General features: G+C 39.4%; 2 protein-coding genes across 3 annotated transcripts; both read left to right on the top strand.

Moving 5' to 3' along the window:
- The first annotated feature begins 1,367 nt into the window (after nucleotides 1-1,367).
- Nucleotides 1,368-8,397, top strand: LOC142553316 (phosphatidylinositol/phosphatidylcholine transfer protein SFH9). 2 transcript variants are annotated; one of them, XM_075663482.1, is made up of 15 exons: nucleotides 1,368-1,740; nucleotides 2,179-2,231; nucleotides 2,325-2,593; nucleotides 3,594-3,693; nucleotides 4,213-4,479; nucleotides 4,599-4,676; nucleotides 4,752-4,853; nucleotides 4,938-4,987; nucleotides 5,091-5,190; nucleotides 5,332-5,430; nucleotides 6,160-6,217; nucleotides 7,160-7,530; nucleotides 7,640-7,714; nucleotides 7,878-8,079; nucleotides 8,178-8,397. In XM_075663482.1, the coding sequence occupies exons 4-14, from the start codon at nucleotides 3,637-3,639 to the stop codon at nucleotides 7,929-7,931; spliced, it is 1,311 nt and encodes a 436-aa protein (XP_075519597.1). In that variant the 5' UTR covers nucleotides 1,368-1,740; nucleotides 2,179-2,231; nucleotides 2,325-2,593; nucleotides 3,594-3,636; the 3' UTR covers nucleotides 7,932-8,079; nucleotides 8,178-8,397. The 2 variants fall into 2 exon arrangements, with proteins under 2 accessions (XP_075519597.1, XP_075519596.1); XM_075663481.1 differs by having other exon boundaries at nucleotides 2,310-2,625.
- A 12,404-nt stretch (nucleotides 8,398-20,801) lies between these two features.
- Nucleotides 20,802-22,235, top strand: LOC142554464 (uncharacterized). The gene is made up of 2 exons (XM_075665129.1): nucleotides 20,802-21,726; nucleotides 21,852-22,235. The coding sequence occupies exons 1-2, from the start codon at nucleotides 20,838-20,840 to the stop codon at nucleotides 21,929-21,931; spliced, it is 969 nt and encodes a 322-aa protein (XP_075521244.1). The 5' UTR covers nucleotides 20,802-20,837; the 3' UTR covers nucleotides 21,932-22,235.
- Nucleotides 22,236-27,126: the final 4,891 nt, after the last annotated feature.

Raw genomic sequence — 27,126 nt, 5'->3', positions numbered from 1 at the left:
TTTTCAAACACATATTTAGTCTTAAAAACGTTTTAAATCTTTTATTGAAATTTTGGAAAAAAAAAACTTGTATAAAAACATTATATAATAATAAATACTTGTCCAAACAACTCTTATTGATTTAAATAAATATACGAATGTGAGATAATATAAATATTATTTTCCAATTTGGGTTAAAAGATAAAGATTTGTGTGGTTATTTCATCAATCTGTGGAAGAAAACCAGGAAAAGTAGTAAATAAATTTATTAATTAAGGAATTCATACTTCGAAGTTCAAATAATTGATTTTTGTTGGTTTTGCTCTATTTAAATTAAAATAATGTTCTCCAATTATATACTCAATTGTAGTCTATTCAATTCCATTTTTGGAAGAAATATTAAAAAATTATGTATTTGTTGAAATAGTCATGATCTTAAAATGTATCTTTAATCATATGAAGATTAATTTGCTAACAAAATTCAACTTTCTTATTAAAATATAAAGAGAGAAACACTCCATTCATTAACGTCTTAATTATTTTGGCAATAATTAATTTCATCTGGTAAATAAATATCCAACGTGTTAAAACTTGCGTAAGCTTCTTTCAAAAAACAAAAAATTGTGCAAGCAGTCAATAAAGTTCAAGAGGGATGATATGCGTAGGAAAATTCGACCCACCGCTCGTGTGTTGTCACATGAGATCGATCACATTGATTGTTTCAAGATCAGGCTCACATGTTATTACAAATTTATTAGTTAAAACAGTTTAAAACGGATTCTGGATCTATAAAAATTTCGATATAATATATTCTCGTAATTTGGATATATTGGAAAAATCAGACAACTGTTTTATGATAGAAAAAATACTTAATATAATAATTCCACAACAAAAAAACCAACTTATTGCGTGAAAACTAATAAATAAAACTCGCACGCAGAATGCACCGACTCGAATGAACTAACAATGTTTGTTATTTTAAAAAAATTAGCTCTTCCCCGTATATTAAAATATAATAGGTTTCTTATGAGACGGTGTCACGAATCTTTATCTGTGAGACGTGTCAACCATACCGATATTCACAATAAAATGTAATACTCTTAGCATAAAAAGTAATATTTTTTCATAGATGATCCAATTAAGAGATCCGTCTCACCAAATACGACAACCCGTAAGACCGTCTAAGACAAGTTTTTATGATTAAAATATAAACTAGGGCGGCTATTTATTTATTTTTTTTTGGGAGAAAAAATATACACATATGTAATACTAATTATGTTAACTTGGATTTTTTTAAAAAAATGATGTTAAATTTGGCCGATACCTACCCCGCAATCCAAATCAAAATCTAATTAAATGTGGTTTATCATGTCATTTGTCATTAAAAACTTTGTTTAATTGAAAAGCCAAAAATCGCACTAGCGCCGGCGTCAAGAAAGCAACCCGGGCGTACATTCTCCAGCTCCTCCGTCGCTGTACGTCGATCCTACTTCTTGAAAGCGACATCGTTTCTGTGCTCTCTCATACCAGAAATATACCTTTTCGATACAGTTCTGTTCTACCTATAGATACTACGAACATTTATATGTAACAGTGATGTTATTCACGATTTGCTTTCACGAGATTCGTGCTCGTAGAAGATAAACAAGCGGATTCATGTACCAATATATGGCTTTAATGCGTATTTATGCATCGGCGAGGAGGGAGGAGTGATCACGCTTTACCGATCATCGTCGGTGTTTGAATGCTGATAGCTGGAAGGTAACTGCTGTTTGATTATACATATGTGTTTGTGTACGTATATATAGACTGTTGATGCTTTATATCTCCGAATTAAGTGATTCAGAATCTTGTTTTTTTCTTGTTGGTTTATATTTATGTTTATTACTTGCCTCGTTAGCATCCGAGATTAACTTCAGTTTTTTGAAAATGTCGAGGTGTAGAGTACTAGAGTGTGCTGATTTTTGTCGCTTTTTATTGGCTTTAACGCCATTTTGAGTCCATTTTGACCTGTTTCGACGGCAGGCGACCTCAAGTATGAATATGGAGATTTACGGAATCGGTGGTTCAGAGTTTCTTTATTCCCTTTGGTTTACCATATCTGTTCTTCAGTTATTACTTTATTGGATTTTTATAATTCTGCGCTGTAATACCTTTGCTCCAATTCTTATTGCAAAATTGACGGCCTTTACTTGTTAGATTGATGCTGTATATTTGCTGGGATTGAACTGTGATTGGTTGAAGAATGTCAGGTAATTGTGATTTCAAGTCCAAAAGTTTGGCTATTGATCGCTCGTAGATTTTGTTCACTCAATTAGTCGATTGTTTAGAATTTTCATGTGTAGAAATAGTTCCTGTTCATGAAGATGAGGAAGGAAAAAGATCAGATCATGAGATCATGTTTGCAGATGAGAAAAGAAGGCGTCGGATGAGATCTTTAAGGAAAAAAGCAATTAGTGCTTCGACTAGAATCACACATACTTTAAAGAAACACAGCAAGCGGCTTGTGCATTGCAGATTTGCGTCAATTTCTACCGAAGAGTTTCTAGATGAAGTGGAAGAAAAGGCAGTTGATGCTTTTCGTAATGATTTGACTGAAAAAGACTTACTTCCAGTTCGTCACGATGATTATCATACTTTGTTGAGGTCGTCATCTACATTGAATCTTTAAATTTTTATACAGCTGCCCTACATTGACAGAAATTTTGTTTGGTTCAATTTGCTTCTTGATGAAATAAACTTCTATTGTCTTCTGGTTTATCATGTCACATAAATGGAATAACTTGTAACAATTAAGAAAACTTGTCTCCAAATTTATTGATGTTTTTTTCAAATCTGGTCTGCTGTCACAAGTCTTCAGAAGTTTCTGAAACATCTTTAGGAATTCGAGACCATTCTTCCGATGAAAGACCAATGGCCTAAGTACTCCTTCCTACCCTGTTTTGTTCCTGTCGAACTAAAACATTATCAATGTTACCAATCCAAAATAAAATGCAGAAATAATGAAGTTGTTATTATTATTATCTCTACTACTTTTTTAAGAATGGATTTACTCTCATTATTATAATTGTTGAATGATTGATTCTTCAATTTAAATGTCAAAATCATAAATCTTCTTGGTTTAGAATCTACGTCTTCTGATCCGTCGAGTTCGTTGTGGTTATGGGTGATTTTCTCTTTTCGTGTTGCTTATTAGGTTTCTTGACATTTTAACATGAGTCATTGTGTTTCTACACAAGAAAAAACTCACCTGGAGATTTTTTCTTTCTTTTTTTCAGTAAACTGTGATCTCTGCCTCTCTTCTTTTATATGCAAAGAAATGCATGACATTGGACTTTTAAAACGACACATAAAATATATTTTATTAAACACTTTTGATATTATATCTTTTATGATAGTATTGGGCTTTTACCTATATCGATGCATTGTATTCATATATACATAATATGTTTGATTAAGCTCAAAGATACTTCTGCGGTTCTGCTTCTAAGTTCTTGTAGGCCCTTTTTTTCTTTATCGGCTATCATAGTCGGTTAGAAATGTGATCAAAACAATCCATGCTTCTAAAAAAATATTTCTTTTTCCTTAAATTGGAAAAACGTATACTGTTGCAGATTTCTCAAAGCGAGGAAGTTTGACCATGATAAAACAGTTCACATGTGGGAGGAAATGCTGAACTGGAGGAAAGAGTTCGGTGTAGACTCTATTATTCAGGTAATTTATGCCATCATATTATTTGTACTTTAATCCTTCATTTTCCTTTTCTTATAGGATAACAACTTTGATGTATGTGTCACAATAATTTGTTTATATAACTAGGAACATAATTTAGGAAGCTGGTTCTGTATTTGCTTGGTTGGTTGTTGTAAAAAAATCTGTTACTATTTCTTCCACATATTTTCATTTTCTGGGGGAAGTGTTTGAATAACCCGCTGGCAAATTATAATGTAAATTGGTATTCATCTGTGCGGTCATTTAGTTTCCCATTGGTTATGAACAATATTCACGTTAAAAGCTTTTTCCTATTTTCTGTAGATATTAACCAACATTTTTACGGCATTTTCTCTAATTTAGGGATTTCTTTCTAATTTTGTTTAGAAGGTCAAACAGCAAGGCTCTTTGGGTTTTTAAAATAATAATTTTGTTTTTTATTGACGAGATCTATTTCTGCTTGCTATTCATATGGTTCTAATTCTCACTTGCACCTATACCATGACAATTGTCAATGTTTAGGATTTTGTTTATGATGAATACGAAGAAGTCCAGCGGCATTATCCTCATGGATATCATGGAGTAGATAAAGGAGGGCGCCCGATATACATTGAAAGACTTGGCAAAATTGACCCTAGCAAGCTTATGAGTGTCACCACTGTGGATAGGTTCTTAAAATATCACATTCAAGGTTTTGAAAAAGCTTTTGGGGATAAGTTTCCTGCTTGCTCGATTACAGCAAAGCGCCATATTGATTCAACAACAACAATTTTGGATGTGCATGGTCTGGTCTGTTCAAATCAAGATACAAAGTTCATGTTGTTTCAGTACATGATTATTATGCTCCAATTTCTTCTGTCCATGCAAGACGTTTGTTTTGAATATTTGTGCTTATTCATTGAATGTAGAACTGGATGAGTTTTGGCAAGGTAGCAAACGATCTAGTATTGCGCATGCAGAAAATAGATAGCAACTACTATCCTGAGGTTCTTCAGCTTCTTTAAGCGAATTTTGTATTTTTTATTTGGTTATGAGCTGTAACGCACTTTCATCCTTTTCAGACATTGCATATTATGTTCATAGTCAACGCTGGTACTGGATTCAAATGTCTATGGAATTGGGCAAAAGGTTTTCTTGATCCAAGGACAACAACTAAAATACATGTAAAGTATCTATAACCTTTTAATCCCTGCAAATTTTGTTGAGCAAATGGTAGTTTCAATTGACTAAGCATCACTTTTATACAGGTTTTAGGCGCCAAATATCAGACTAAGCTACTGGAATATATAGAAGCGAGGTGGGGGATTTTCATCCTGCTAAACCATATTATTCATTGTGATATCAAAATGTTCAAAGATTTGGCTTTACGTTATCCATTGAACTTTCCTTTTATCATGCAGTCAATTACCAAATTTTCTGGGTGGATCCTGCTCATGCCCGAATGAAGGTGGATGCCTCGGATCTGACAAGGGACCATGGAATGATCCACAACTGATGAAGGTGTGAATAGTTAGATTGCTATTCCTGTTCATTTGATGGATGTTGATATGGAAAAAATAGTCTATTTCTTGATTTTTGTTGTTCATTCATTTACTTTTGCATATTTAATTGTCGTTATAATTATAAAACTCCTATTTGCAGTTGGTACATACTTTACATGATGGTGGAGCGGTATATCCAAGGAAGATTGCCAGTCTCTTGGACCATGCCAATTTCGAAACTAAACCAATTGATCCAAGAGTAAGACGATTAAGTTTTGGGTGCCTTCATCATTCTTTTGGACTCTGTTAGTGAAAATGGAACCTGTCTTAGTACTTTACCTGAGTACTGTTCCAATAAGCTTTTCTGACAGTGATGATTTCAAGCTAATCATTTGGAAGTCAATATGGTTACTGTAGTGTGATTACCGACTTTATTCACCTTAGGCTGTGTATCATCTAACCAACTATGCCCTGGTTCTCTGAACAGAAATCAAGGGGTGAGTGAAGACCTTGATCGTTTGTTAAAAGACCTACCAGCTAAATAAATGTCTTTCAGTGAATCAAGTGGGTGGGAATGAATTCTTTACCGATTAGCTACTTTAAGGACTATTATTTCATTGATACTATAAGTGTTTCATAATTTGGCGGCATTATCTTATCAATTTGTTGTACACAACATTTGAATGGAAATTAAAGTGATCTAGTTTACCAAGCGAGTCTCCAGAACTTCTCTTTGTTTGCCTTCACGGGGTTCTTGCGCCTAACAGAAGTAGCCAATACAACTCTGGCTGAGGGGTGGGATAAGATAATATTTTCTAGCCTCCTTAGTTCTTCCTACATCTTAGTAATATATTCATTCTCTTCCCTGCTACCAGACCCTCAGACCACAATCTTAAATTCTTTTTTGTAATTGAAGAATGCCATATGGCTAACTATTTTAAGGTGAAAATTCTTATTTCTTTTTTCTTTTTTTGGTTGATTGACTCAGGGGACAATATGGAGACCCCATAATTTTGTGGAAAGAGATGAAAGTCATGGTCCATCTGGTACATAGACAACATGCTGATCTTACTTAATCATGGCTTTAATATTCTGATCATTTGCCTGTAGAATCATGCATATGTCTTACTTGCAGCAAAGATGTGCAGTAGTATAGCATTTACCAGACAAAGCTGCTTTGAAAATTATGTTGCTTTTTTCGTTTCTGCTGTGCATCAGCAGTTGCCACAATTCTATGTTTTCTAAGAAAATCATGAATGCAAGTAATGGATATCAGAAACTTCTGTACTGTTCACTAATCTGTGAGACTAGGAAGATCTATAGTCAAAACATTTGTTCCAGTAGAGAGGCCATTTATCGAGCTTTTTGTGAATGGAGGCCATACTTTCCTGGAGGGATAAACCGGTTTTCCCACTTCCTCTACCCTCACTTCAGATCTTGTTGTGGCCATGGCAGGTCGGACCAATTGTTAGATCACTGGTTCAATGGCCAAAATATAACCGAAGAAAAGATAGAAGAATACGTGCACACACCAACGAGAAATAAAAGTTCTGTGTTAATAATATGAAGGTTAAAATAACAACTGTTCTTTCCCAGAGGTAAACTCTGTACAAAGGAAAATATTCCTTCCCCTAGCTCTCTGCCAGTAACACTCGAAAGAAAATGATTTCATAACCATCTCTCAGCAATTTCTCCTCTCCTCTATTCTATATACCCTTCCCCTTCCAGGTGCAGCCTCCTGTCTTCTGGAATATCCTATCCTTGTGTGATAAGCCCAATATATGTAGATCCGAGATAATACCTCCATCTTTATTAATTTGGCCCAGTTGATTTAATATCCTAACATTATGTTTTGCATCTTTAAGTTGGATTTTTTTCTAGAAGAATAAATTGTCATCGTTTTAAGTATTTAATAGTTGCTATGGCCTATGAAGCAGTTTACATGTATCTCTAGCATCCGATACAAACTTATCTTGGCCTTGCTATAGATTTGACTAGGATGACTTATCAAACGAGGCTGGTACAAGGATCAATCACTACAACATTGACAGATGTAATCTTCAAGCTACTTGCATATATATATCTCTTGTTCGGTGCGCTGGTCTGCAGGTTATTCAAGGTGCAAAATAACGAAACTGCAACAGAAAATCATCAAGGAAAATCTCGGGATGAACAATTGGCGCAGCCAAATACTGTGGAGCTTCTCCATCCATGCTGCCAGAAACTGCAGCATTTAGAGAATGAGGTGACTGAACTGTTGAAAAAACCTGCAGGAATTCCACCAGAAAAAGATGACATACTACTTGAATCTCTGGATCGCATAAAATCAATTGAGCATGATTTACAGAAGACGAAAAAGGTATCACGTGTAGTTAAGGGTTCAGTCTTTACCATGATATGCATCTTGATTCCATTGAATCTGATCCTTGAAATGATTATCACTTACAGAGTTAAATTGTTGTGTTTAGGCCCTGCTTGCAACAGCTTCCAAACAGCTAGAACTTTCTGAGTCATTGGAGACTCTAAAGGAAATCAACACAAAAGTCAGTTATCATTTCCTCTAGAAAAAAATTCCAGAAAATGGAACCTTATTGTCCTTAAAACCTATTGCTTTGAACTCATCTACCCTTTTAATTTCACTAGCTATTATTACTCTTCTGAGATGCTTGCATGAAGTAGTGACATTATATCCTTTGCCAATTACAGGGGTCTAAAAGTTTTTGGCTACGAAGGGGCAAGTCTCAACTTCTTGGAATCTAACAGTCTAATTTTAGAGAAATATTTTACTTAATTTAGCTCCTAAATATCTATTGAATTACTACAATTTTTTTCAAAAGCTGTTTCATTCAACTAACCTGGACAACCCCGCGGGGTGTTATTCTTGAGTTCAGTGGTTTTATTTCCTGAGGTAATCCTTCCCTCACTCGCACTCGCGAGTCGCTCTCAGTCTCGGTCTCATACATTTTAATGTCCTCACGTTTTTCTTTGATATCTGTGTGTACTCAGCTTGCTTGTTGAAGATTTGTTGCCGGGTTGCCATTGCCTCGTCCTTCTGGAATTAATCTTCTCAGAGAGTTTTTGAGTTCTCTATGCATCATAATACTTGCTTTCACCATTCTTGACTTTTTATAGAATCGGAAACAAACGTTTGTATATGTTAAAGTGATATTTGAAAGTTCCATCTTACATCTTACAGACTATCTATCGATTCAGAGTTTTCCATCTATCGCTTTAAGACGTGTGTTACTTCTTGTTGTGCTGCTTGTTGGGAATGATAAAATTTTATGCAGTTCTCTTTCTTTTCTGATCTTTATCAACTAGCCTTCACGAACCAATTCCCTTTTCGACTATTCAATACTCGACTTGTGTGCATTTGTTGCATATCAGTCGAGTCATTAAACAATGTAGACAAGGGTATCGGGGTTTCATTTTTTTGATGATGGTTAGGTTCACTGTCCAACGAGAAAAGGGAAAAACACAAGTCTAGAAGTTACCATCATATTCAAGAAAAAAAATTATGCCTATTGCTATCAATAATATTTGTCAAGAGTGAATGCTTTCAAACTTTTAATGCAGTTTGGACTGGAACAAAGTTGTGAATATATTCTTCCAAATAATTTAAGACACAAAATTCAATTACCAAAAGGATCCTTCTCATTCTATTACAGATTTGTTATTGGTGATACCGCATAAGAACCCGGGTAATGGATGACCCGAGAAACTAAATGGATAGCCTAAATCAAAGTCAGTATGCAAACTATCTTCTTCAGCAGCCGGGCATGGGGATGCCCGGGATATTTTCTTCCCAGGCAATCGAGCGCCCGAGCTCTCATGCAAGCTCCCGGGAACTTCTACCCTGGGCTGCCTCGAGAAACGCACCTCACTCGAGTGTATCAGGTATGAACTATCTTATATGTCTGAACAACATGAGTTTGGACGTGTCACAGAAGTCATCAGAGGTAGGGTATGGGCAGCCACCTTACCATACTTAGCAGGTGGGCACTGAAAACAAGGTAATCATGAGATTTCTTTCTATAAATAGCAGGTACATTTCTCATTTACAGATTTTGGAATTCTGAATGATTAAGCACTCACGTATATTCACACGTATACAAGCCGTTTCACCTTTCTTCTTCACCTACTGACTTAAGCATCGGAGTGGATACGCCGAACACTCCTTCCGGCGCCCATTCACGAGTTCATTTTATTGTTTGCAGGTCACGGTAGAAGCCCAAAGTTACAGAGATATATTTTTCTCACAAGATATATCATTTCCTTACTCATTTTCCTTAAACTTTATATCATCATCCGATGGATCGCCCGACTTTCGTTCACCCGATTTACCCAGATCACGTCAATTCCCACGGAATGTGTGTCGCGTCTGTAAAGGGTGACGCATAAGAAAACATGATATGTGAGAATGAGTGGCTAACTCAATGACATGTGATACTCACGGGAAATTTAGGGTCCGATCCACGCAAGCGTCACTAATCCAGACACGGGCTCCAAAATTACCCTGGGCCTGAAATCACAAATAAGACCGTTAGGAGGGGGCCAGGAGGGTATCCTGGCGTAGCCCCTCCGACGCTCAAGTCAGAGACTGAGGATATATGAGGGGAGCAGCTAAGGGCGCTGCTGAAAACAATATAGTGAATGAATCTACTGAACACTCAAACCTGGTATTTATAGGAGAATACCTGGGCCCTTGGCCCTAACACTGCTTCATCATCACCTCACCGTCATAGTCATACCCTATCCACCGCCTTGCTTGAGCCGCTCGCGCGAGCCCTCGCCTGCCAGCCGCCAGCATCGAAACCTCGCTGCCAGCCCACGCCGAGCACGCATGCCCACGCCGAGTCACAACCACACGCGCGCGCGCCACCTGCCCCGAGCTCGCCCCGAGCCTCGCGCGTTCGCCCTCGCCTGCCAGAACTCGCCAGCCGCACGTCCCCTGCCCAGCGTGCACGCTCGCCCCCGAGCTCCCTTCCCAGCATCGCACGCTCGCCCTCGAGCTTCCAGCCACGCTCGCCTCTCCAAACGCACGCTCGCCCCCGAGCTCCCTGCCGCGCGTCCCTTGCCCAGCGCCGCACGCTCGCCCTCGAGCTCCCAGCGCACGCTCGCCCCTCCCGGTGCACTCTCGCCCCCGAGCTCCCTTCCCAGCACCGCACGCTCGCCCTCGAGCTTCCAGCCACGCTCGCCCCTCCAAGCGCACGCTCGCCCCCGAGCTCCCTGCCAGCGCTCGCCCAGCCACGCCGAGCGCTGCCCACACCGCCTTCGCCCTCTCGCCTAGACACACGGGCTCGCCTCGACACGCGGGCTCACCCCTGCATGCTCGCCCCCGAATGCACTTCGCCACGCCCATACACTCGCCAGGCCCACCGGCCGAGCTCGTCCTCGCCCACAGCAGCTCGTCCTCGCCCACAGCAGCTCGCCCTCGCCCACAGCAGCTCGCCCACCACGCCACGGCCCAGCTGCACGCTCGCCCGGTGCATCTCTAGCCCCGCACGAGCGTGCCACGCCCCAGCGCGCGCCCCTCACCTGCTCGCTCTTGTGGTCTTATCTCTTGAACATTCTTTTCCTCGTCCCATCCGGGTCAGTTCTCTCATCTTGCTGTTTGATTATTCTTAGCACTTATGTCTTCTTTCGATTCCGATTCCGAGTCTAGTTCTTCGAGTGGTTCTGAGAGGTTTAGCGAGTCTAGCGAGTCCAGCCAGGGTAGGACTTCCCTAGCTGATCTTGATTTTACCCTTGATCCTCCTGAGGAGGAAGTCACCGTTCATAGTCGTCCGGGTAAAGAAGTTCGTCACGTGACCCAACAAATGAACATATCTGAGGCAGATAACTTATGGTATGGTCACTTGTCATCCCACATTCCTCCTGGTAGTGAGTCGAAAATTAGGACTCTGTGGCACATTCCTTCCTCCCACCAGATCATCATTTCTGGCCCAAAGGACCGACCTTATCTAGCCCCTAAGGGCTATTATACCTTTTTTCAGCATCATTTTGATGCCGGCCTTCGTTTCCCACTGTGTGATTTCTTTCAAGAATTAAGCAAGTACTATCAGGTGCACTTAGGTTTACTCACGCCTAATGCCTTCCGTTTGATAAGCTGTTTCGCTGTGTTATTCAGAGCTTTAGGCCTCCCTTTGAATTGCACCACTTTTTCCTACTTCTTAGTTTTGTCCAGGTCAAAAGATGGACCTTTCTATGTAACCTCCCGGTCTAGCCACAAACTGTTCGATGGGGCCCCCAGTCATGTGAAGGACTGGAAAAAATACTTCTTCTTTGTACAGCCACCCAAAGAATTGACTTGCTTTACCGATTGGTACCCTGTCTTCACTAAACCCAAACTTTCCAAGAGTTATAAGAAAGATGAGGAGTACCTGCAGATAATGAGTGTACTAGGAGATCGATGCTTTAACATTCCCAAACTTCTATCTTAGGATCTCCTATGTCATGCCGGGTTAAGTCCCGCTAAAATTAAGCTGAAGGAGAATGCTGGTAGATATTCTCATCTGTCCATACTTCTTGTTTTTCTTTTATTTATTATGTTACTTGATAACATTCTCATTTGGTTCCTTGTCTCTGCTTGCAGGTACTAGAGTCATGAACGCCCTATTTCTCCGTGAGGTTTCCAAGACAAAGGCCGGGGGTTCTTCATCAGCTTCCCAGAAATCCATTACCCCGGCAGTCACGATGGGCCCAAAGGGAGATTGTTCTGCTGCTGAGAAAAAGAAAACAGGTTCCTGTTCTACTACCGCGAAGAAGCCTGCTAGCCCCCCTAGCTCCCCTACTGCTGCGAAGAAGAAGAAGGCAGACTCCTCCTCCTCCGCCTCAGAGCGAGCCTCCTCGCCACCTCCTCGCGCCAAGTCCCCTCCTCCGTCTGGTAAGCAAAATGCATCCACTGATCTTAGCCCGTCAGCCCCTCAGCATGGCAAGCGCAAGATTTCTGAGATTTCTGTCGTATCGGTCTCTTCTCCAGAGGGGTCCGAGCCCGACGAGGGGCCTCCCCTCGTATCGGCGGTGCATCCTCTATACACTTCGGATTCGGCCATCGTGGGGCGGGGTCCTACTCCTCTGGCTCAGAAGATAATGTATCAGCTTCCTTCCGACGCCGATGCAGCGTTTATGGGTTCACTGGGGTGGTCAGACCTCCTCCGCCGGACATGCAGCAGTGTCATCGAGGTATACTTCTCCTTATAACATTTAGATTGATGTTTAATATAGATTTGATCTTCTTATCGTCTTTTCACCCTTGTCTACTTATGCAGGGCATGATGTACGTCGGGGAGTTGGCTGAGCGCGCTCACGCCGCTCAATCTGACTCTTGTCAAGAATTACGCGAGGTTCAGGCTCTCCGCGAACAGCTCCAGGCTACTATTGATGAGATGAAAGTGTCGCATGCCGAGGAGCTTTCGGAGTCCCAAGCTCAATTGTCGGAGTCCCAGATCCAGTGCGGCGAGCTCTCAAAACAGAAGCAGGAGTCTCAGCGGCTGATAGAGGATCAAGTTAAAGAGATCAAGAAGCTGAAGAAAGAATTAAAGAACTCACAGTCTGAGCTTAAAGACGCCAAGGCACGACATGTTGCAGAAGCCTCATCCTTCAAAGAGGAATTTCTCAAATCCGAAGAATTTGTCGAGATCTGTGGCCCGAAAGCTTTTCACTACCTGGGGGTGGGTTTCGAGGGTGCAGTCGGCCTTTTCCATGCTCAGGGCTATCCTCCGCCAGGCGCCCCTACTGACTTTATCGACTTCGAGGGCTTCATATCGAGTCTCTCCCCCGATTCCTAGATTGAGCTCCTTTATTTATGTTATTTTCTGCATTGTTTTATTTTCCATAGGATTATGCGACTTTTGGGACGTTTACATTTGGTTATTTCCTTTTGCGCACTTTTGACATGTACGAACTCGTTTTATTTATGCAACCGTGAATATTTTGCATTTGAATTTACTGCTTCTCACGAGTTTGTCTCTGATACTATTAACCTGTTAGGGCAAATAAAATCATCACCCTCTAACTCCTCTGCTCGATCATACCTTAGCAGGAAAATAAAAATCAACCACCTTCCCCTGCTAACTCCTCTGCTAGGTGACACCTTAGCAGGAAAATAAAAATCAACCACCTTCCCCTGCTAACTCCTCTGCTCGGTGACAGGAAAATAGAAATTCACCATCTCCACCCTCTAACTCCTCTGCTAGGTGACACCTTAGCAGGAAAATAAAAATCAACCACCTTCCCCTGCTAACTCCTCTGCTTGGTGACAGGAAAATAGAAATTCACCATCTCCACCCTCTAACTCCTCTACTAGGCGATGTCATAGTAGGAAAATAAAAATCAACACCATCATGATATAACAACATTCATAAATTCGAAAAGAAGAACTTGATTTTATTGAATTCCAATGGATTACATAAGAAAGTTTAGAATGTAAAATACATCGACGACAGAATCAAGAATAATACTTCCTAAGGTGATAAGCATTCCAAGGCCTCTTCAAAGCTTTGCCTTGCGCATTCTCTAAGTAATAGGCTCCAGAGCTCAGCCTCTCGATCACTTTGAAGGGACCCTCCCACTTTGGGTCCAGTTTTCCTCTCTGCTCTTCTTGCACCTTCCTCAGAACCAAGTCACCCACCTGAAAGTTCCTCTGCACGACTCTTCGATTATAAGACTGTGCAATGCGGTTCTTATAAGCTTCCAATTGAATGCTGGCAGCCTCCCTCTTTCCTTCCAAAAGATCAAGGTCAGTAGCGCGTCTCGCACCATTGTCCTCGTCATAAAACATCACCCTTGCCGATTCCAACCCGATCTCAGCCGAGAGCACTGCTTCATTACCATAGACCAAACTGAAAGGAGTTTCTTTGGTTCCCTCTCTCGGAGTGGTTCGGTATGCCCATAAGACACTTGGTAGCTCACCCACCCAATTGCCTTTGGCTTTGCCCAGTCGAACTTTCAGACCCTGTACCAGCGTCCGATTAGTCACCTCCGCCTGGCCATTACTCTGCGGGTAAGCTACAGAGGTAAAGACTTGTTGGATCTTCATCTCTTTACACCAAGCTTCGATTTTGGCCCCTTGGAACTGTCTCCCATTATCGGATATCAGCCTCCTAGGTACCCCGTACCTGCATACTATACTCTTCCACAAGAATTTCAGGACATCGTTCTCAGTGATTCTGGCCAAAGGCTCTGCTTCCACCCACTTTGAAAAATAATCAACTGCTACCAGTAGGAATTTTTTCTGAGCAGGAGCTATAGGAAAAGGTCCCACGATATACATTCCCCACTGGTCAAAGGGACATGCGGCCGTGACAGCCTTCATCATCGCGGCCGGCCGGTGACTCAACCGCGCATGACGTTGACAACTATCACAAGACATTACCAACTCTTGAGCATCATGCAGCACTGAGGGCCAAGAATAACCGGCGAGCAGTACTTTTCTTGCTAATGCATAAGCCCCTAAATGATTTCCACAACACCCCTCGTGAACTTCTCGGAGCACATAATCAGCCTCTTTGTAACTTAAGCACCGAAGAAGTGGCCTTGCAAAAGACGTTCTAAACAACACGTCCCCAACCATTACATAGCGTGAACATTTTATCTTCAACTTACGAGCTTCGCGAGGGTTATCAGGAAGCTTTCCCTCTTTCAGGTAATCAATTATGTCAGTCTTCCAATCCTCTTCTTCTTGCTCAACTGCAGGTGAACTCGTGTGAGGTGTAAGTTCGATTTGAAATACCACATCTCTATTCTTCCAACTTCCCATCGTTCCAGCCATTTTGGCTAGAGTGTCTGCCTTTTCATTTTCTTTCCTGGGAATCTGTTCAAATGTAATCTCTGTGAATTTCTCTCTGATTCTGTTCACTTCTCGAGCATACTCAATAAGCTTCTCATCTTTCACATCATACATCCCCTTCATCTGTTGCGCTACCAACTGTGAGTCAGAAAAAATAAGTACCCGGGTAGCTCCCACATTTATGGCTGCTCGAAGTCCTGCCAATACAGCCTCATACTCTGCCTCATTATTGGATGCTCGAAAGTCCAACCTTACAGCCAACTTCACTTCTTCCCCAGCTGGTGAAATCAGTACTACTCCCACCCCACTTCCGTCCTTCGACGAGGAACCATCCACATACACCTTCCAAGGGTCCTCATTCTCCTGATGACAGTCTCAGCCAGAAAATCGGCTAACGCTTGTGCTTTAATAGCCGTTCTCGGCTCATACTGGAGGTCATATTCTCCCAACTCCGTAGTCCACTTAACCAGGCGGCCGGACATATCAGAATGAGTGATAATTCTGCCTAATGGACTGTTAGTGAGCACCACAATCGGATGAGATAAGAAGTAAGGCCTCAAGCGTCTGGCTGTCATTACCAACGCCAAAGCCAATTTTTCCAACCCCGAGTATCGGATCTCTGCCCCCTTGAGTGCATGCGAAACATAGTACACCGGCTGTTGAACTGATCCATCAAGCTTGACAAGGACCGAACTCACGGCCCCTTCAGTGGCAGATAAATATACCCACAAAGGCTCCCCCGCTGCCGGTTTGGCTAGAACAGGAAGCTCGGCAAGGTACTCCTTCAGTTCTGTGAAAGCCTTCTCGCAATCTGGCCCCCACTCAAATTTTTTCGCCTTTCGCAGGGTCCGAAAAAAAGGTAAACTTCTATGGGCGGATCTCGAGATAAAACGTGCCAGCGCAGCAATCCTCCCTGCCAACTGCTGAACATCTTTGGGCCCCTGAGGAGAGACCATATTTTGGATAGCTTGAACTTTCTCAGGGTTAGCCTCAATTCCCCTCTCCGTCACCATATAACCCAGAAACTTCCCACTCTTCACCCCAAATATACACTTCTGATGGTTCAAATTCAGCCCATAGGACCTGAGGGTGGAAAAGGTCTCCACTAAGTCAGGTATGAGCAGGGCTGAATCCTTAGACTTTACCATGATGTCATCCACATACACTTCCACATTCCTCCCCACCTGCTTAGAAAAGACTTTATCCATCAACCGCTGATACGTGGCTCCGGCATTTTTTAGTCCGAAGGGCATGACCACGTAACAGAAAGTTCCTTCAGAGGTGATGAAACTTACTTTATCTTGATCCTCCACGGCCAAGGGGATTTGATGGTACCCCTGATAAGCGTCCAGCATGCACAAATACTGGTGTCCGGCTGTGGAGTCCACCAACTGATCTATCCGCGGCAAGGGATAACAATCTTTAGGACATGCCTTGTTGAGATCTCTGAAGTCCACACACATCCTCCATTTTCCTGAACTTTTCGGAACAAGAACGACATTCGAGAGCCAAGTAGGAAATTGTACCTCTCGAATGTGCCCAGCACTGAGCAACTCTCCCACCTCCTTTTTTATGACTATATCTTTCTCGGGCCCGAAGTGTCTTTTCTTCTGTTTCACGGGACGAGAATTCGGTAAGATGTTTAACCGATGTTCTGCTACATCTGGACTCGTCCCTGTGAGCTCTTGGGCTGACCAAGCGAACCTGTTGAGATTAGCTTGTAAACAAGTAATAAGTTTTTCCCTTACCTCTGGGTCAAGGTCAGGGGCTATTCTTAGAGTTTTCTTGTCAGGCCCCAATGTCACGATCTCCGGCTTCTCATCCATCACCTCATGAACCTCCCTCCTTACCACGGGCAACCCGCTTCGCCCCCTTCTAATCATATTGACCTCCACACGTGCCCTCTTCCCCTCTTCTTTCACTATCCCCTCATAACACCGACGAGCGACTTTCTGGTCCCCACATAAGACTCCAACCTCCCTCCCCACAGGAAACTTCAACTTCTGATGATACGTGGACGCTACAGCTCTGAAATCCTTTAGGGCTGGTCGCCCCAGAATTCCATTGTAAGCGGATGGGGTGTCCACCACAGTAAATGTCGTCATCTTGGTCACCCGCCGAGGCTCATGCCCCAAAGATAAAGGAAGGACAATTTGACCCAGCGGCGGGATGGCATGTCCTGCGAACCCATATAGAGGAGTGGAGATTGACTCAAACTCAAATCCTTCCACCTTCATCTGATCCAGAGTACTCTTGAACAGGATATTAACAGAGCTTCCATTATCAATAAAGATTCGTGCCACATCGTAATTGGCAACGGTGGTCGTCACCACCAAGGCATCGTTATGAGGAGCCACAATGCCTCGGAGATCCTCTGGCCCAAAACTGATGACAGGATCATGGGGTAAGTTCGCACTCCTCGATATTTCAAAATTCTCCAACCTCCTCCCATGCGCCTTCCGCGCTCGCCCAAAATCCCCATCAGTAGCACCCCCCGAGATCATATGAATCATTCCTCTCGTCGGGTGATTATCCTCATTCGTTTTCCTCCTCGGTTCAGCGGGCTCCCGAGGGACATCCTGACCTCGACCCTCTCTCCTCGGCTCTTCGATACTCGGATGTATCCATGGAGGGCCTCGACCCCGCCTAGAAGACGGGCGAGATCTCAGCTCACTCCCGGACGAGGACCCTTCTTGTCTACCCCATGGCGGAGGTCGAGCACTGCTCTCAACCCTCTGCGACTTCTCCCCCCTCTCCCCCGACTCCCTCACCTCCATCACCTTATCCCGACTCCTATTCAGAGGAACATGTGATGAGAATTGTCTTCTACCTTTGGTTCTGTCCTCATCTCTTTCCCCTGCACCCCTCTTCTTTCCACCTCTCTCGGCTCCTGCACCCTACTTCCTCCGGACCGGTTTTCCATCCTCCTGTATTGTTGAGCGTCCTCCAAGTTTACATATTTCTCAGCTCGAGGCAACAAATCATCATAGCTCGACGGAGGCTTCTTGACCAACGACTTAAAAAACTCTCCTCCCCTTAGTCCTTGTGTAAAGGCATTTATCATGATGTCAGGGGTAGCCGCTGATATTTCTAGCGCTGCAGTGTTGAAGCGCTGGACAAACTCCCGCAACGTTTCAGCTTCTTGCTGTTTCATCACAAACAGACTCAAATAGTTCTTTTGAGGCCTCTTGCTGCTGGCAAATCGGTGCAAGAAGGCTGCAGAGAAATCCTCGAACGATTGTATGGAGTTGGGCTGCAGGGTATTAAACCATTGCTGGGCTGACCTCACCAACGTGCCCAGAAACACCCTGCACCTGACTCCGTCCGAATATTGGTGCAACAGAGCCGCATTCTCAAATCTCCCCAAGTGTTCCTCAGGGTCTGTATGTCCGTCATACTCTCCAACGTTTGATTGTCGGAAATTCGGAGGAAGCCCTTCCTCCAAGATGGCTAGTGAAAAAGGGCTTCCTCTCTTGGGTACCGGCACCCTGCTTCCCACCTGCTCCCTCAACCTCCTTATCTCTTTCCACATCTCTCCCATCTCACTAATCTCCCCACTCTGGAGGGGTTGCGTCTCTTCAACCCTGCTATGATGGACCTCAACATTTTCCTCCCGCTCCTGATGGGCGGCTTGTTCCTCTACAAACATAGACTCTTGATTCCTCTTCATGGCCTCATCCACTGTTCGGGTGATAAATTGGCCCAGCTATTCCAGGGTCAAGTTTCCCACATTCTCTTTGGGACGGGTTTGCTCGACCCTCGTCTCGTGGATGGGCTGCTCAGTTCTGGCCTCTTGACGAGGTTGTTCTTGTCTCGTCTCAAGATGCGGTTGTTCCTGTCCCGCCTCAGCGCGAGATGGTTCGGGTCCCCTCCGAGGACGCGATGATGCTGAGGTGGCTCTTCCACTCCCTCTCCTCCCTACCATCTCTACGTCTTAACTCAAAGATTCCCACAGACGGCGCCAAGTGATACTCACGGAAATTTAGGGTCCGATCCACGCAAGCGTCACTAATCCAGACACGGGCTCCAAAATTACCATGGGCCTGAAATCACAAATAAGACCGTTAGGAGGGGGCCAGGAGGGTATCATGGCGTAGCCCCTCCGACGCTCAAGTCAGAGACTGAGGATATATGGGGGGAGCAGATAAGGGCGCTGCTGAAAACAATATAGTGAATGAATCTACTGAACACTCAAACCTGGTATTTATAGGAGAATACATGGGCCATTGGTGGGCTTGTTTTTCACTTGAGCTAGGGATGAATCAAGGATAATGGGGCCCTTGATGGACCTGTCTTCCATGGGGTATCACATGCAAGATAATCTCACATTTTATTTATTTTTTAAATCCATGATGAAGGCTGGTGAATTTATTGATGCATGGCAGCATGGGTAAGAGGAAATCAATTAAAATTCTGCATAAAAAGTATTCATATCGACCAATAATTCATTTAAAATATGACTTATGGAAATTAACTCATCAATAAAATTCATAAACTTAAACTTTTAAATGAGGAATATAGAACGACTCGGATAAAGTCTTCGCCGGCCAACACTGCCTAATCTTCCTCATATGCATCAATAAAAACCAGTGAGACTAGAGGCCTAATAATAGTTTTTTTTTTTTCGGAAATAAAAGAATAATATATAATAAAAAGAAGCATGCATTTACCATTTTTTGGCATATGTATGTATGTATGTATCATGGAATGTCCACAACGAAATTAATGAGAAAACAGATTGATCCCATTAAATAATATAAGCACGTATGTTTGGAAAGTGTGAAGTCGTCACATGACACATCACGTGAAAGCTAAAGGTAAACTGTCATTTTCGCAGTATCGGTAGTTGTTACAGTATGAAACTGGATTTTAAAATCTTAAACTGTAATTTATTCATTTAAAATATAGCAATTTAACTATGAAATATATTTTAAATTTCACTTGGATATGATATGTGAATCATCATTTCAATACCAAAACGTATTTCGAGGCAAAATTAAACATTATAAATTTTAGTCTTTGGTCAGATTCCGATGCCCTTGATGCTCGCCGCTTAACAGGTATATAATAAGAGTAGGTCTCTTGTGAAACGGTCTCACAAATCCTTATCTGAGAAACGGATCAATCTTATCGATGATATTCACAATAAAAAGTAATACTTTTAGCATAAAAAATAATATTTTTTCATGAATGACCCAAATAATAGATCCGTCTCACAAAATACGACATGTGAAACCGTCTCACACAAGCTTTTACTATATAATATATACGGATTTTGCAAGATTTTTTAAACGTGTTTTTTTTAATTGATTAAGAGAAATAATTAAAGAATCCGGGGGGCACGGATCTGCAGAATCTCAGGTTGCTTTGTCCTACTCCGGTAAATGTAAACCCACTCAACACAAATTAAATATGGAAGAAAAATTCTAATATTGTAAATGCACTGTCACACAAAATCATCTCATTATTCTACAAATCATATTCAAGTTTAAATGAAGATATCACTCATTGTCCAAAATATATAATAAGACATTGTGAATTTTTATATATATAAAAAAAAACTGTAAAAACAATATATGTATAGCATTTAATTTTAATGCACTCTCTATATTTTTTATACGAAGATTGTAGCATAAAAAATTATTGCATATATACATTTTGCGTGTCAAAAAATGTAATAATAATCAAGTTAATGTATGAAGATCAAACTCGACTAAATACATGAATTACAATTTTCTCCATCTATGCCACAAAAATTTCGTGTTTCTTCCTTCAACTCTATTGTATAAAAACCCGTCCGATCCGCTACCTAAATATCCCTTTGAACCCAACTTGCAAAATTTAAACAACTTGTCTACTCCAAAAGTTGGAACAAGATGGGTAGTTTCATCGGGCATGTGGCCGATGGATTTGGCCTTTTCATCATCGGATTGTGGCATATTTTCAATCACATCAAACTCCACGCCATGAACCCTAAATCCTACTGCTCTTCACTATGGTTTCCCACCTCAAGAATCAAGTATCTTGAGCTCTATTTGATCATGATTGGCAGCTCCACGGCTATAGCAATGGAACTCTTCATAGGGCCGCATCGCCACCAGCCCCTTGACCCCGATGGAACAATCCCATCTAACCATCTCCACAACTTTGAACATTCGAATATCTCCTTAACTTTCTTCACCTATGCCTTTCTCTCAATCGTGCTAGATAAACTTGCCCCTCCAGCGCAATACGGACTCAGTAATCTGCTAGGTGCGGTGGCTTTCGGGCAGCAACTCCTCCTCTTCCATCTCCACTCCACGGATCACATGGGACTTGAGGGCCAATACCACTGGCTTCTTCAAATTGTTATCTTTACCACACTTTCCACCACCCTTTTAGGCATTAGTTATCCCCGGAGTTTCTTGAATAGCTTTGTGAGGTCTGCTAGTATTATGTTTCAGGGTGTTTGGCTCGTGGTCATCGGGTACATGTTATGGACCCCTAGTCTTATACCTAAAGGCTGCTTCATAAACTTGGAGGAAGATCATGACGTGGTCCGGTGCCACGACGAAAAGGCTCTAGAACGTGCCAAATCGTTAGCAAATATTGAATTCAGTTGGTTCGTATTAGGAACGACAAGTTCCGTCGTGGCCCTTTATCTTATCATGATCAAGTTGTACCGTAAAAAGAACGAGTGTCAATACTCCCTAACGAACTTTGTGTTAGACGAAGATGAAAACGACAATGATGTTGAGGCTCTAATCAATGGAAATGATAAGATTGGTGAGTTTCAGAGTTCAACTGCTATACAAATATTTCATTGGTTTAATTTGCGTAATTGGAATACTTTTCATGGTTTAATTTAATCATTTTGATAGTTCCTCGTTGACATTTTGTGCTGTTTGTAGGTGGGATTAAAAAAAAAGGTGCAGTTTGCGAGGCGCTGCAGCCCCACATGTTGGAGCTGCATCGCCTCATTTCAAAATAAATAAAATGGACATTGCTCGCGGGCGCAGTTGAGGGAAAGAACATTTTAGACAGTCTCTCGACGGAATATTACAATTTTAGTATATTTTTTTTAGTCTTAGTTTTCTTTTCATTAAGTAATTTGTATTTTTTTGGGTCTTTTTTGCTCGAAACTACTAAATTTAACGAATATGATTTATTTGACATCGATTATATCGAACGTGACAATGCAGAGATAATAAACATCATATATATTACTCAAATTAAAATGGACATGTTGGATCATTTTTGTATCCTTCTTGCTACAAATAGTTGTTAAGTCTCTTATACCACATGCGTCTGGATTGTTTTAATCCATGTAAAGATGTTTGCAGTTTACTAGAGTAAAATTTTTTACAATTTGAACCAAATGCTTTCGGCATCTTAAAATCTCCAGAGATTTTCAAGTAAATATCATCATCAAGTTTTCCATACTAATATACAATAACGATATCCATAAGACGCATATCAAGTCTTTCTTATACATCAATGAAAATAAGATACTAGAACGTAACTGCATCTATCATTGGAGAATATGTCTCTTCATAATCAATACCGAGTATTTGATAAAAACCTTGTGCTATCAATCGAGCTTTGTGCCGAGTCACTTCATTTTTCTCATTATCTTTTCATACAAAGACCCATTTGTAACCAACATGAATTATTCCTTTTGGTGTTTGAACCACAGGTCCCGAAACCTCACGTTTTTCTAATGAGTTTAAATATTTTTGTATTGCACTTTTTCGACTTGGCCATCATGTCTTTTACGACATTCATAAAAAAATTTAGGATCTAGATCATCATTTTCATTAACAACATCAAATGTCACATTATAGACAAACTAATTGTCAACAATAATTTCTGATCGATCTAATATTTTCCCTGTTTTGACATAATTTATTGAGATATTTTCGTTTTCATGTAATTGAACCTCTATGTGGATTTGATCATCAACTTTTAGAGAGTCATCAATCAATGAATCAGATATCTCAATATCTGTACTATTTTCACATTTTCTTTTCTGTCGATTTTTCCTTGAACCCAATGGTCTACCACCCTTGAGTCGAAAAATTGACTCATTGTTTGATGGTTCTTTAGGAACATCAATATGTGCTGGAGTATTAGCGGACAATGGGTATGAATTAGTTACCATGTTTTACATCATTAAATGCATTAGGTAATTTATTTGCAATATTTTGAAAATGAATTGTTCTTTGAAAAATTCACTGTTATTTATTTGATGATTAAATTGATAAAGTGATGCATTTGAAGTCAATTCTCTTGAGGATTTTAAATTTTCTTCCCATAATATTGGAAATTTAGTTTCATCAAAATGACAATCGACAAATCGTATTCAGAAAACATCTCCAGTTTTTGGTTTTAAATATTTAATGATTGAAAGAAAATCATATCCAACATATATTATCAATATCCTCCGTGAACTCATTTTAGTGTGTTGTGGTAGACTGATTGGAATATATATCACACATTCAAAAATTCTTATACAAGAAATATTATGCTCTTGGCCAAAAGATAATTTTAAATAGGAAAATTCGTGATGGCTATTCGGTCTGATGCATATAAGTATTGTTCCACGCAAAATAACATGTCCCCAAATAGATATACGAAGTTTTGTTCTCATAATTAACACTCTAGCTATTAAATGGAGACACTTAATTAATGACTCTATTAAACCATTTTGTGTATGAACAATACATTAGTCATTAAAAGTTTGAGATGTAAATTCGCTATTATTATCGAGACGAATCCTCTTAATATGATACTTTAAAAATTGTCATCTTAATCGAATTATTTGAGTCAATAATCTTGCAAATGTTAAGTTTCAAGTTGATTGGAAACATACATGTGATCATTTTGTATCAATCGAAACCATAAAGTATTTAAACACTCCACCATGAGTAAATGAGTCCACAAATATCACATTATATTCTTTCAAAAAAATGTAGACGATTCAATACCAACTTTAGCTGGTGAAGATATTATAATTAATTTGCTTTGAGAACAAGCAACACTTGATAAATTATTTAAATTTAAGAATCTTCTTGTTCTCTAATTAATATCCATGCGAATTATCCAAAAAAAATTGCATCATTGTAGAACTAGGAGTCCCAATCGGTTTTAACAAGTCTTAAAAATATTCATATGAATGAATTTATAACCAATCGTTACATTTGTCTCCACTACATTTATTTTTTTGTAGTATAAGCCAGAAGTTTTATTCATCATAAAATAATCTTATTTTTCTCGAATAAACAAATTTTATTCATCATAAAATATTTAAAGGTAAACCCAATCAAAACAACATGAAAATTTGAATAAAGCCAAATCATAAACAAACCATCTGAATAAGTCATAAATATGATACCAAATGAATAAAAAAAGGCCATAAACGATAACCAGTTTTATTCAATAATCTTGTACTCTTCCATCCCCGATCAAATGATCAATTATCCTTTACAAATTTTCAAAAAAATCAAAAACATCAAAATGTGATGAAAGAGACAGGAGTTGGCTTAAATCTTCACATTGATGAATAAAATTAATCTCAAAATCATTTGCTTTTTATTTTGATGCTCGGTAGAGATTACAAGATGTTTACGCATACGACCAGTATGATACCAATGTCTTTTTATTTCACATGTGTAACACTAATTTCTTTATTTCCCCGACTTATTGACCACTTTCAACTTTTCTCTTAGTCGTTATCTAACTTTCGGTAATGTGTATTCTTTTGATTTCTATGATTATATCCATCGTTATAGTCACGAGGTTTTCTATGCCCACGATCATATGGAAGAAAGCGCCATCGACGGCGCCCACGTCCACAACTATGATCGTATTTAGTCTTATTTTTTCCCTTTTCGTCATGCATTGTCATATTCACTTCAGGGAAATACTCGGCACAAGTAGGACATATTTCATTATTTTTCATCAATAATTCATTATTTTGATCAACCACAAGCAAACATGAAATCAATTCAAAATATTTTTTGAAAACCCTCTACATTAGAGATACAAAAAATGGAGTATGTTTTTTTCAACAAATCCTCATAAGTTATTTTTTCTCTGCTTAATTTCAATTTTGAACTGATACGAAATAATGCAAAATTATATTTACTTAAAAATTTAAAGTTTTGTAAGCGCAAGTGTATCCACTTGTAACGTGCTTTTGTGATAATCATCGTCTTTTGGTAGCTATATCTTTATTTCAAATTTTTTCAAAGATCGATTGGATCATAGATCATTGAATATTTATTTTTCAAACCATCACGAAGGTCGTGACGAAAAATACCATAGCTTTCGCACGATTTTCCGGTGATTCATTATTTTTCTCTTTGATGATATTTCAATGCCTATAGAATCAATAGATGAATTTCAATATCTAATATCCAAGAAACATAATTATTGTCTGAGATATCAAGAGCAACAAATTAAGATTTGAGATATTCATGATAAGATCAAAATATAAAACAATCCATATTAAAAATCATCTATTCATCAATAAACAATAAAGCAAAATTTAAATATATATGCACATAAAAAAAAAAAGCAACTTGAAAAATCGTGTTGATAATGTGTTATAAAATAAAGACTATCCAAAGAAGGAGTAGGTCACTCGAGACAATCTCACTGATTTTTATTCGTCAAACGAAACAAGTAAATTTAAATTATTGTGGAAATTAATGTGCTCGAGCTACAATGTGTTCGGAAAATGTGAAGTTGTTACATGACACATGTATCCTATGAAATATATTTTAAATTTCACTTGGATTATCATATACAAATCATTTCCTAATGGAGATTCAAAACATATTTCAAGGTGAAATTAAACGTTGTAAATTAAATGTCGTGTTAAAGAATTATAAATTTTAATGAATTTGTCTTTATTTTACCAATTAGGCTGCCCCAACCTATTCCCTTTTCGACCATTCAATAATTGACTTGTGTGCATTGTATTTGTTGCATTTTAGTCATGTTTCATTTTTTTATATATAAATTTTTCGGATTAGTTTCGCTGACCCACGAAAAGATGGGGAATGTAGGGGAAAAAAATAGAAATTAAAAGTTTTTTGGTTAAGGCTGAGAAGATTACTTCTGAAAAATCCAAAAACAGGTTGGTTGATTTCTAACTACATGTGAAATAAAATCTTATGAGTTTAATTATATAATAGTGACAAAAACTATTGTCAGATTGTTTCAAGTGTCAATTTTGTGATATAGATCTTCGACTTCAAATAACTCATTCAAAAATATTATTTTCTATATTAAAAATATTATTTTTAATTATAAATATAAATTGAATTAACTCGTCTTACTTGACAACTCCGTTACATTTGACTTGACTAAAACATTAAGCAGCCAGGAATTATTAAGAGTAATTCAGTGACGTAATCAGTGACGTCATTCTTGGAAAATTTGCATTAAACGTAACCATTCTTGGAAAATTTGCGATGCATATAAATACTCCTGAAATCACATTGTCTAACAAATAATTAATTCATGGAAAATTAATTTATATGTTGGTTCGAATATTCAATATTTTAGGTCGTAATTGAGGTGATGGATTTGAAATTCATATATTTCGATTATAATTTTATTGTCAACGATGAAACAATTGATCAAATCTTAAATTAATATTTTAATTCTTTTCATAAAATGAATTTCACATAGCACCGTTACTACTGTGAAATTCTTTCTAATTAACATAAAATATTATATAAACATACAAGAAATGAATTTTGAGTTTATACTCGTTGAAATTCATGGATTTGAAATTCTTTCAGTCTAAGCACAATCTTAGACGAAAGTCTTATTCATATATGATTTTATCGGACAATTAGATATTTCAGATTCAAGCAAAAAAATTCTAGAACTTTACGAGCTTATACAAGTTTAAATTAAAGTATTTCTCTCTTAATTATCAATCATAATCTTTATAATTTAGCAAGTAGATCTTAATAATATAATTACGCCAACCATTTTCTTAAAGAAAAGGCACAATTTCATAAATTTTCTCAACGATGAAGGATGCTATCGTATATCTAATGTGTTGCCACTACTCGATGGACTTATTAATAAAAAGAATCATTAGTTGAAAAGCAAATCAAATTAAAATTTATTAATTATTTAATTAATGTCTTAATTAATTAATTTTTA

Source organism: Primulina tabacum, chromosome 8, assembly GCF_025594145.1.
Source record: "Primulina tabacum isolate GXHZ01 chromosome 8, ASM2559414v2, whole genome shotgun sequence".
Lineage (NCBI taxonomy): Eukaryota > Viridiplantae > Streptophyta > Magnoliopsida > Lamiales > Gesneriaceae > Primulina > Primulina tabacum.
Note: the sequence above shows the minus strand (reverse complement) of the source record. Positions and strands in the feature narration are given on the sequence as shown.